We start from the raw sequence: 12,791 nt of genomic DNA, 5'->3' as shown, positions 1-12,791 counted from the left end.
GGAAACATTTTAATTCCATCAATGTTCAAATCAAATGCGCGAGACGAGAGCCGCACGAAGCCACGCATCTGGCTCTGTCCGTCTCTTCCTCCTCCTCCCTACGCACACTTTGATCTGAATATATTTGTGTTTACGCCTGATTCTGTCAGGGATTGACGGTGGGGTTGGTTTTCTGTTTTGTTTTTGGTCGGTTTGGTTATCTTCTTTTTTTGTTCATGTATGCTTTGCTTTGTGTTCCTTTTCTGGTTGGGGTGTGTCTGTTGCTGTCTCTGTCTCTGGCCACGCCCTGTTTCTGGTTCCTTCCTTGCACACCTGTCCTGGATTTGCTGATTGGCTTCTGGGGGTATATATGCTCACTGTGTGTCTTTGTTCCTCACCAGATTGATGCGCCCAGTGCCTTCTCTCCAGCTCTTGACCTTGTGTTTTCTAGTATTGCCTGCTTCATCGTGTTTTCGACCTCCTGCCTGCCTGACCCAAGCACGACTAGCCTTATGATCCTTGTACTGCTGCTGAGTCTTTTGGACTGTCTATCCGTGTACCGACCCTTGCTTACCACATTAAAACCATTCTACATCAAGAGCTGCCTGTGTGAGCCTTGCATTTGTGTCCTCCCACTCTCACCTGTCAGATTCAGGGTTTTGGCGTATGCCACCTTTTAGTAGAAAGGGAACGCAAGTCTTTGTGCACGAGGCCCCTGGTGATTTCACTGATTAACATCACAGATGGCTCCCACTAGTATACAGAAGTAGTGCCCTGGCTATTTGGAAGTCTGTAGTTTGAAGACATGAACCTGATTTGATGTCTTCTACCTTTTGTACTCACCTACAGTTGGGGGGATGTTATCCAGGCGAGCTTGCAGGGTGCTGCTCTCATCTTCCAAGTTGTCTGTAATGTTTGCCTCCAGAATGGAAACACCAAACTCCCTGTCATTCACCATGCCTATTAGGCTGCCCCTTGTCTTACGAGGAGCTTCACCTATCACCACCAACCACACACACACACACACACACACACACACACACACACACACACACACACACACACACACACACACACACACACACACACACACACACACACACCACACACACACACACACACACACACACACACACACACACACACACAAAACCTATAACTTGCATGCATTTAAAATGTATATCATGATTTGTGGCAACCCTGGATCTCTAAATTTTACTTGCATGTTAACTGCATTTGTAGAGACTTCAGTTATTGCAACAAACCCAAGAACTGTTTTTTTTCCCCCCAAACAATACTGAGATAAGCAATTATGTAACAATTTATTTATTAAATTAACAGTTTATGAGGGCCAGCTGAAACATTTCCACTGAGACCAACGCAAGTTTGCTTAACATTATTTCATTCAGTTATTTTCCAAACCCACTTATTCCAATTAAGAACAACAGCCTATCCCAACGGCCACTGGGAAAGAGGCAGGGTACGCCCTGGACAGGCTGCCAGTCCCTCGCAGGGCCACACACTCGCACTAAAACCTATAGGCAATTAAGAGTCACCAATTCACTTAGTCGGCATGTCTTTGGAAGTGGAAGAAAGCTGGTACATCTGAAAGGATCCACAAATAATGGAAGAACATGGAAACTCCACTCAGAAAGGACCAGGCAGGAAACATTCTTGCTGTAAAGCAACAGTACAAACCATTAAGTCAGAAGACCACTAAATGGTATGCATTTACTACAAGTCTATTAATAATTAATTGTATTAAATGTTGCTTTTGTATTCATTTATTCCAGGTACAACCATACCTATTTGGTGCTTCATAGAAGAAATTTAGTAGTGTGAGTATTGTCAAAATTTTGAGGAAAAAAGGGATTGTAGTATCAGCAAGTACTGGAAAAAAAAGGGTTTAAATCCCAAAGATGTTCGTAATGCTTTTCTTTTGTGACAGTAGAGGTTGACACTCCAGCTTTATCCATCCGGACCAGAACCTCCAACCATAAGAACAGTTTCTTCCCCTCTGCCGTAAGACTCATGAACACTTCATAACTCAGTCACCTTAACCTTACCTCTGTCACTTTATCATTTTATCACAGGTCACTTTAGACAAATGTACTTTGGTTTTTAATTGCACTCCTCCCACTGCACTGTTGTTCTGTTTGTGTCGTTGCACATAGCCTTTCATATTTCATATTTCATATTTTATCTTATATTTTATCTTATTTTAGTACATATTTTATCTTAGCATTTTATATTGCTCTCTGTTTAATGTTGCACCATTATACCAAAGCAAATTCCTAGTCTGTGAATCCTGTTCATTGGCAATGGCAATAAACTTCTTCTGAGTTCTTCTGATTGCAAAGATCAGCAGCTGAATATCAGAGGATTACTGACAACACTGAAGAGAACCCAATGTCTGGATGGCATGCAACAGCCCAGTCTCACGTTTTTTTGGGGGTTTTTTTGCGCCCCCATGACGAAATGAGTCAAATTTTCATGACAGGGTTTTTTTTTTAAACTCACTATTTCTAACCCTACTCTTTCCCCCACCCTAACCATAACCACCCCAACCCCACCCCCGCTGGTTCACTTTTAATTTCGTGCAACCATCATGGAATGAATTAGAATGAATTTGTGCTGCCATGCCGAAAATGAGGCACTTTTAGTCACAATATCACAAACCAATAGATTAATGTATATTTTGTGCTGCTGAATCACGAACTGAGGCCAGCCCAGAGTGGTACATGCAACAGTTCAGGACATAAGTATCTACACAGCTTGGTTAAAAACCATTGCCCCTTTTTGATTTTGTCAAACCGTATGTGCATTTAGTCACTTGAAATGTCAACTTTATTTCTATTTGAAGTTATAAAAAGAAAAAAAAATCTCAGAAGACAGGCTTATTTCTGTTTTTCTTTACAATTTCACAATTTCAGCAGGTCAGCAGTTTACATCCACCAAGATCAATTTGTCATTATGATTCCTGAAATTGATGGAATTACATCTGAATGACATAAATCAGTGGTAACTGGGGAAACTTTGAAGGAGGAGACACACATATACACCCAGAAAAATTTTTTTAAAAGATTGCAGTTGAAATGAGTGCATTATTTCAATTCCAGCTCATGAAAATGATGCCAGTGAAGAAGAAGGCCTGCCCTTCTGTTGCACATTTTCATCTAGCAGATGCTGAAAGTACTGTACAATAATGTCTCACATTTACCTCTCCAGCCAAGGCTGGTACCCATATTTACATCTGGGTGGATTGAGATAATGCAGACTAAGGCCAATCCCAATGTATTCCCTTCATTTTGCACTGTGTTCCCGGCTCCATGGTGTCCAAATACTTATGTCCCTGACTGCATGGTACAAAAAAGATTTATTAAAGTTTTGTTTTTTATTTTTGGGATCAATTCAAATTCATAGTGATGATGTGCTATTGGGTATCCCTGTGTGCAGAGTATATGTGCCATGGACCCACAAAGTGAGGCTTTATAACTAGTGCATTCTTTTGAGATAAGAAATAGAGCACATTGTACTTTTGACCCAATTTTTTCAGGATTCCAATTCTCGGATCTGCTTCACATGCAGAGTGTCTGGCCACCTCAGTTTTAGACAAACACATCCATGGATTGTGCAGAAAAGCACAAATATGTTTAGCAATTAAAAACATCGGTGTCAGGTGTGAAAACAACTTTACCAGGTAAAAAATTAAAACATTGCTTGCGCACTACTTTGTGCTCATTTGCATCCAGCATAGAAGAAGATACCATGTTGTTTGACAAAGGAGAATATTTAAACTTGGGGAAAATTGGGGCCGAAAGAGATTAGCCAATGTGTATGTAAACCTATGAAGCTCATGTTTCTAACAGTACTGTATAATATATGCTGAATTTGACCAGTATATTACATGTATCTAGAGTATATTCGAAACGGAACACTCTTTTAATACAGTACTTAAGTTAATGTAACTCAAACTTTGAAAAAAGTTATAGTCACTCATTTCCATTAATTAAACTAACTCAAAAATGAATTGTTGTCATAACAACTCAGATCCTTGAAGTACATTTAACCCTCTGGGGCCGACGCCGTCGTATCCAACGGCTAAGACCAAGCTTTACTAAATTATAAATAACTTTTGAATGATATGAGATAGAAACTTCCTTTTTTTTTTTTTTTGCTGAAAAGTTATCTCCACAAACTTTCAAGCCAGCCATTGGCCATCTTTGTACTCCTCATAGAAGCTGTGTGATGACATACGCAATGCGAGTGTCCAATCGGAATTGGTTCATCGTCACATGGTTTTCCAAAATCCAATTGTAGGGCAGATTTACCTCACGTGAAAAGCCAAAGATTGTTTTCAGGAGTGATATGTTATTAGTTGGCCTGTATGAATAGCCCCCTGGGTGCTCCAATGAGTACATACTATTAGTACATACTCAGTGTGCCCTTCGCCATTACGCACAGCAATCAGTGAAAGCAAGAGCACACGGAAAGCCTATGATGACAATCTCACGTGCTCAAACAAAGAGTGTGTAACTATCAGGATTGCTCCACTAGTTTGCATGTGAATGTTACTGGTTAACTCTGTTGCTTTCTCTGCATAAAGCACTGTTTACCATATCAATGGACAATAAAACGCATAGACCATTTTGTATATATTGTTCAAAATGTGCATTTGTGTTTATTGTTTGAACCTTTTTGTTGTACAATGTTTCACACACGACCTCAAATTACCTTTATAAAGTGTCAAAACAGTTGTTTATTATAGTTTGCTGTGTGTTTTGAATAAATGTGTGTGGAAAATTATTTTTCGCTTTATTTTTTCCTTGCCTATTTTTGATTGTAAACCTTTATTACACTTATAAAACACAACAAAAACATATATATTCTGAAAGCACAGGTTGTCCTGAAAAAAAAAAAGAGACATAAAACTTGATTGTGGGATGCAGGGAGAGCTGTTAACAGCAATAATAAAACATTTATGCCAGGCGAGTGAACTGTCCAAAAAATGCCCTCGGACCCCAGAGGGTTAAAGTTTTGGGGCATTTAAGTGTTGGTGATGTATTTCCAGTACATTCCATTCACTCATTTTAATTGAGTTTATGTAACGGAGGCCAGCAGATGTCGCTGTGCAGATGTAGTTAGTAAACCTCACTCCCAACTAGGGATGGGTATTGATAAGATTTTATCGATATCGATGCCATTATCGATTCTGCTTATCGATCCGATTCCTTATCGATTCCTTTATCGATACACCTTCTGAATTTTGTACTAAAAGTAGGCTTTACAGGTTTTCTATGTATTTCACTGAGTCTTAAAGTAAAAAAATATGAAATTGGTCACTGTATCCTTGGTCACTGCCCTTGCTTGCCTCTACTGGTGGTTGGCTGTCACTGCGGTATTGTATCACTTCCTGTTCCGGAGCACAGCGGTGTTTTGCTGTATCTGTTAGCTGTTTAATCTGCGCAGTTAGATTGATCTAGATAACTAGATAACGATTTGTTTCACAGTGTAATCTTCTTCACGTGCCTTAACTAAAGCACTCCCTCTGCTGAATCACCTCTAAATTATTTACACATTATTCACTTCGTGTGTTTTTAGGAATCCGCTAGCTTAGCGCAGCTACTAGCTCTTAGCCGGTTTAGCATGGCGGCTTCTCCTGTCTCTCCCACACTTTTCTGCTCTGGGTGTGAAATGTTTAGTTATTCCTCGGCCTCCTTTAGCAGTAATGGTACTTGTAATAAGTGTAGCTTATTCGTAGCTTTGGAGGCCAGGCTGGGCGAATTGGAGACTCGGCTCCGCACCTTGGAAAATCCTACAGCTAGCCAGGCCCCTGTAGTCGGTGCGGACCAAGGTAGCTTAGCCGCCGTTGGTTCCCCTCCGGCAGATCCCGAGCAGCCGGGAAAGCAGGCCGACTGGGTGACTGTGAGGAGGAAGCGTAGCCCTAAACAGAAGCCCCGTGTACACCGCCAACCCGTTCACATTTCTAACTGTTTTTCCCCACTCGGCGACACACCCGCCGAGGATCAAACTCTGGTTATTGGCGACTCTGTTTTGAGAAATGTGAAATTAGCGACACCAGCAACCATAGTCAATTGTCTTCCGGGGGCCAGAGCAGGCGACATTGAAGGAAATTTGAAACTGCTGGCTAAGGCTAAACGTAAATTTGGTAAGATTGTAATTCACGTCGGCAGTAATGACAACCGGTTACGCCAAACGGAGGTCACTAAAATTAACATTGAATCGGTGTGTAACTTTGCAAAAACAATGTCGGACTCTGTAGTTTTCTCTGGGCCCCTCCCCAATCGGACCGGGAGTGACATGTTTAGCCGCATGTTCTCCTTGAATTGCTGGCTGTCTGAGTGGTGTCCAAAAATGAGGTGGGTTTCATAGATAATTGGCAAAGCTTCTGGGGAAAACCTGGTCTTGTTAGGAGAGACGGCATCCATCCCACTTTGGATGGAGCAGCTCTCATTTCTAGAAATCTGGCCAAATTTCTTAAATCCTCCAAACCATGACTATCCAGGGTTGGGACCAGGAAGCAGAGTTGTAGTCTTACACACCTCTCTGCAGCTTCTCTCCCCCTGCTATCCCCTCATTACCCCATCCCTGTAGAGACGGTGCCTGCTCCTAGACCACCAATAACCAGTAAAAATCTATTTAAGCATAAAAATTCAAAAAGAAAAAATAATATAGCACCTTCAACTGCACCACAGACTAAAACAGTTAAATGTGGTCTATTCAATATTAGATCTCTCTCTTCTAAGTCCCTGTTAGTAAATGATATAATAATTGATCAACATATTGATTTATTCTGCCTTACAGAAACCTGGTTACAGCAGGATGAATATGTTAGTTTAAATGAGTCAACACCCCCGAGTTACACTAACTGCCAGAACGCTCATAACACGGGCCGAGGCGGAGGGTTAGCAGCAATCTTCCATTCCAGCTTATTAATTAATCAAAAACCCAGACAGAGCTTTAATTCATTTGAAAGCTTGACTCTTAGTGTTGTCCATCCAAATTGGAAGTCCCAAAAACCAGTTTTATTTGTTATTATCTATCGTCCACCTGGTCGTTACTGTGAGTTTCTCTGTGAATTTTTAGACCTTTTGTCTGACTTAGTGCTTGGCTCAGATAAGATAATTATAGTGGGCGATTTTAACATCCACACAGATGCTGAGAATGACAGCCTCAACACTGCATTTAATCTATTATTAGACTCAATTGGCTTTGCTCAAAATGTAAATGAGTCCACCCACCACTTTAATCATATCTTAGATCTTGTTCTGACTTATGGTATGGAAATTGAAGACTTAACAGTATTCCCTGAAAACTCCCTTCTGTCTGATCATTTCTTAATAACATTTACATTTACTCTGATGGACTATCCAGCAGTGGGGAATAAGTTTCCTTACACTAGAAGTCTTTCAGAAAGCGCTGTAACTAGGTTTAAGGATATGATTCCTTCTTTATGTTCTCTAATGCCATATACCAACACAGGGCAGAGTAGCTACCTAAAGTGAGATAAGTGAGATAGAGTATCTCGTCAATAGTTTTACATCCTCATTGAAGACAACTTTGGATGCTGTAGCTCCTCTGAAAAAGAGAGCCTTAAATCAGAAGTCCCTGACTCCGTGGTATAACTCACAAACTCGCAGCTTAAAGCAGATAACCCGTAAGTTGGAGAGGAAATGGCGTCTCACTAATTTAGAAGATCTTCACTTAGCCTGGAAAAAGAGTCTGTTGCTCTATAAAAAAGCCCTCCGTAAAGCTAGGACATCTTACTACTCATCACTAATTGAAGAAAATAAGAACAACCCCAGGTTTCTTTTCAGCACTGTAGCCAGGCTGACAAAGAGTCAGAGCTCTACTGAGCCGAGTATTCCTTTAACTTTAACTAGTAATGACTTCATGACTTTCTTTGCTAATAAAATTTTAACTATTAGAGAAAAAATTACTCATAACCATCCCAAAGACGTATCGTTATCTTTGGCTGCTTTCAGTGATGCTAGTATTTGGTTAGACTCTTTCTCTCCGATTGTTCTGTCTGAGTTATTTTCATTAGTTACTTCCTCCAAACCATCAACATGTCTATTAGACCCCATTCCTACCAGGCTGCTCAAGGAAGCCCTACCATTAATTAATGCTTCGATCTCAAATATGATCAATCTATCTTTATTAGTTGGCTATGTACCACAGGCTTTTAAGGTGGCAGTAATTAAACCATTACTTAAAAAGTCATCTCTTGACCCAGCTATCTTAGCTAATTATAGGCCAATTTCCAACCTTCCTTTTCTCTCAAAAATTCTTGAAAGGGTAGTTGGTAAACAGCTAATTGATCATCTGCAGAGGAATGGTCTATTTGAAGAGTTTCAGTCAGGTTTTAGAATTCATCATAGTACAGAAACAGCATTAGTGAAGGTTACAAATGATCTTCTTATGGCCTCAGACAGTGGACTCATTTCTGTGCTTGTTCTGTTAGACCTCAGTGCTGCTTTTGATACTGTTGACCATAAAATTTTATTACAGAGATTAGAGCATGCCATAGGTATTAAAGGCACTGCGCTGCGGTGGTTTGAATCATATTTATCTAATAGATTACAATTTGTTCATGTAAATGGGGAATCTTCTTCACAGACTAAGGTTAATTATGGAGTTCCACAAGGTTCTGTGCTAGGACCAATTTTATTCACTTTATACATGTTTCCCTTAGGCAGTATTATTAGACGGCATTACTTAAATTTTCATTGTTACGCAGATGATACCCAGCTTTATCTATCCATGAAGCCAGAGGACACACACCAATTAGCTAAACTGCAGGATTGTCTTACGGACATAAAGACATGGATGACCTCTAATTTCCTGCTTTTAAACTCAGATAAAACTGAAGTTACTGTACTTGGCCCCACAAATCTTAGAAACATGGCGTCTAACCAGATCCTTACTCTGGATGGCATTACCCTGACCTCTAGTAATACTGTGGAGTCATTTTTGATCAGGATATGTCATTCAATGCGCATATTAAACAAATATGTAGGACTGCTTTTTTGCATTTGCGCAATATCTCTAAAATTAGAAAGGTCTTGTCTCAGAGTGATGCTGAAAAACTAATTCATGCATTTATTTCCTCTAGGCTGGACTATTGTAATTCATTATTATCAGGTTGTCCTAAAAGTTCCCTGAAAAGCCTTCAGTTAATTCAAAATGCTGCAGCTAGAGTACTGACAGGGACTAGAAGGAGAGAGCATATCTCACCCATATTGGCCTCTCTTCATTGGCTTCCTGTTAATTCTAGAATAGAATTTAAAATTCTTCTTCTTACTTATAAGGTTTTGAATAATCAGGTCCCATCTTATCTTAGGGACCCCATAGTACCATATCACCCCAACAGAGCGCTTCGCTCTCAGACTGCAGGCTTACTTGTAGTTCCTAGGGTTTGTAAGAGTAGAATGGGAGGCAGAGCCTTCAGCTTTCAGGCTCCTCTCCTGTGGAACCAGCTCCCAATTCAGATCAGGGAGACAGACACCCTCTCTACTTTTAAGATTAGGCTTAAAACTTTCCTTTTTGCTAAAGCTTATAGTAAGGGCTGGATCAGGTGACCCTGAACCATCCCTCAGTTATGTTGCTATAGACTTAGACTGCTGGGGGGTTCCCATGATGCACTGAGTGTTTCTCTTTTTGCTCTGTATGCACCACTCTGCATTTAATCATTAGTGATTGATCTCTGTTCCCCTCCACAGCATGTCTTTTTCCTGGTTCTCTCCCTCAGCCCCAACCAGTCCCAGCAGAAGACTGCCCCTCCCTGAGCCTGGTTCTGATGGAGGTTTCTTCCGTTAAAAGGGAGTTTTTCCTTCCCACTGTTGCCAAGTGCTTGCTCACAGGGGGTCGTTTTGACCGTTGGGGTTTTTCCGTAATTATTGTATGGCCTTGCCTTACAATATAAAGCGCCTTGGGGCAACTGTTTGTTGTGATTTGGCGCTATATAAATAAAATTGATTTGATTTGATCTCTGGACATAAATAAAAATAAAACGGTGTTTTGCTTTGAAGTTATTAATTCCGACTGGATTCTATCATTCTAACTTGACTCGGAAGAGAGCTGCACAGCGTTTGGAGCTGTGTGAACAGAACGGAGGACAATTGTCGTTTCTTTCTCGCAACAAGACAGGAGTCCCAGTTACTAATTTTAATCCGCCAAAAGTGACTCACGATTTCACATATTCAGGGATGAAAGTGGTGAAAAACATAAATAGGTGAAACCCGAAATTACATCGGTCCTGTTTTTAAGTTATAAAAATACATCTATCAACTGTTTCAGAAAACCATAACAGGTCAGTTTAACATAAAAAAGGTAAATAATACTCACAGCCATATGCTCTTTAGGATTTTAGCGGGGGAAAGCGAAAGAAAAAAATTAATCAACGAAGCAATGATCGAAACACTGCTTCGATCTGCAAATCACTGCTTCAATTGGTTCAATGTTCAAAGCAAAGCTGCGCTGCAGAAAAGTTGATTACAGACTCGCTGCAGGGTCTGTAATCAATGTAGAGAAATTATAATTTTCCTGACAAACACCCCCAAAAACAACGGCCACTCTGAAGGACCGATAAGGGAATCGTTAAGTAAAAAGGTTATTTATGCCGGTGGATCGAACCATTTCTTAACGATACCCGAAAGGAACCGGTTCTCGATACCCATCCCTACTCCCAACAGCTCAAAAGAATTCTCTGGTCACAAGGCCAGAGCTCTGGGTTTTAGCCTTCTGGTTAGAGAGTCTGACTTCCATGCTGGAGATCGTGAATTCGTGTCCCGAGGGGAGCGAATGGGCAGAGTCATAACAACACAATGCAGAGTCAACAAGTAAACCAAAGAATGTATCAAAAAATCTAACCCATAATGTAATGCAAATTTTTTAGGCAGAAATCTATTTGTCACTTTTTTTATTGAAAACATAAACTAGATTTACATAAGTTTAATTAACTATAAATTGTTAAGTTACTAAAACTTTAACAATTAAATTTTTGAAAATGATTTTATTTAAGTTGACAAACTCAAATGGTTTAAGGCAATCTGTTTCCTCAAATGGCTTGAGTTCAACTAACTCATTGAGTTTTGCAGTGTACTGAATACAACATGTCAGACAAGATATCAGTCAACTTAGTCTCACCTGGACAGAGACCTGCTTGACATGTCCGGGAGTCAGTGCTGGGCTCACTGCATGGCCGCCCACCATTGGATGGTTCTGGGTTGTTGCATATTCTGATTCGTTCTTGGAATCCTTGTCCGCAGGTTCTACTACATGGACCCCAGGCCTCCCAGTTAGAGTAACCTCCATTTACTAAGCCAAACACAGAAAGGTTAAAAAAAAAAAAAGGGCATGTAATTCTTTTGATTGAAGTTATTCAGGTGAAGCCATGAAAACTCTCAAATATCATAAAGGTTGCTTCTTTCAGCACATATTACTTTCAATGACAAATGCACAATAATCCAAAAAATATCTAACAATTCTTTTTAAATGTTGTGGGTCTGCCTCTTTTTCCTAATCTGTTTTATAAAAAAAACATTATAAAATCAGTTTAAAGCCAGGCACAAGTAAAACATACGCTTTCCTTTGGACATTAACAGTTGTTTGGAGGTATCCTTAGCTCTGAGATATTTGCTGTGAGTCAACAACAAATGTCCAACATGGCCATAATGTTGCAGCTGTTGTTCACTTTCAGTGCATGCATAGACATCTCACGTGAGTCTCGCTAAGTAACCAGTCATGTAACAAAAGGTCCGTCCAGTGTCACCTAAGGATCCTTTAGTACTAAGAAGACCGAGGACCAAAGACATCAGATCACTGCCTTAGGTCAGTGCTTAACTTCCAAATCTGATACCTACACAGTAAGAGTTGAAGGACCAGGACTCTGAAAACTTGGATAAATGATAAAATCCTACTTAATAAGTCACTAAAGCAAAGTTACTTAGTGCAACCATTCAGTTATTACAAAAACCTACAGTTAATAGACACTTCCACATTAACTTTAAGTTTTTCAGTTGCTATTTTTTGAAGGTACTCACTTTGATCAAAGCGAGATTTACCTTGTAATCCAGAGCCATACCAGAATTTTATCAGTTCTGCACTGAACCAAGAAGCCTACCTCTTCACCAAATTTAATTGAAATCTGTTCAAATATTTTCAAGATAACCTGCTAAAAAACAGACAGATATACTTCACCAAAAACATAATCTCCTACGTGCAGGTAACTAGCATCCAATAAGAGGGTATACTTCTGCTAATGTCCAATATTACATCAGCAGGATATTTTTAGGTTTTTTTTTTTTTTATGCCTTCAGAAAGGTTCTTGTTGGCCCTTGGGTCATGTGGACTTGGTGCCATTGCCCTTGGGTGTTCCGTATTTTCATTTTAAGCCCAGAACTCACTCTGAACTTTAACAGTAATGATCCTCTCTGTGGTCCCAGCTTCACTCTCAGCCACACACTGGTACTTGCCACCATCTTCAGCCTGCAGAATAAAACTTGAATGAGTATTGGTTATTTAGCACATCAAAATCCTAAGAAACCATCTTTCTTAATTCATAAACATAGCTGCTCACATTGCCATTGGTATTATGTAGTTAAAGTTCATTCCATTTAATTGTTTGCCATAATAGATACTATAGGGCCAGAAAAAAAGGAAATGTGACATCAGAGTGCTCTGTGGGAAGGACAGCCATCTGTCTGTGAGAAAGCTTTGGCTGGAAGCTGTGCTACAGGATCACTTGGAGACTTAAGAAGGTAATGGTTTAGGAAAGAGGGGCAGAGTCT

At 40.1% G+C, this 12,791-nt stretch overlaps 1 protein-coding gene across 1 annotated transcript in view; it reads right to left on the bottom strand.

Annotated features, from left to right (window-relative positions):
- hmcn2 (hemicentin 2) overlaps positions 1 to 12,791 on the bottom strand; it is a 356,871-nt gene that overhangs the window by 41,395 nt on the left and 302,685 nt on the right. Inside the window, 3 exon segments of the mRNA XM_034169771.1 lie at positions 823 to 975; positions 11,149 to 11,319; positions 12,408 to 12,489. Coding sequence (XP_034025662.1) covers positions 823 to 975; positions 11,149 to 11,319; positions 12,408 to 12,489 — 406 coding nt within the window.

The sequence above is a fragment of the Thalassophryne amazonica genome, chromosome 5 (assembly GCF_902500255.1).
Source record: "Thalassophryne amazonica chromosome 5, fThaAma1.1, whole genome shotgun sequence".
In the NCBI taxonomy this organism is placed as follows: domain Eukaryota; kingdom Metazoa; phylum Chordata; class Actinopteri; order Batrachoidiformes; family Batrachoididae; genus Thalassophryne; species Thalassophryne amazonica.
This window is presented reverse-complemented; position numbering and strand designations above follow the sequence as displayed.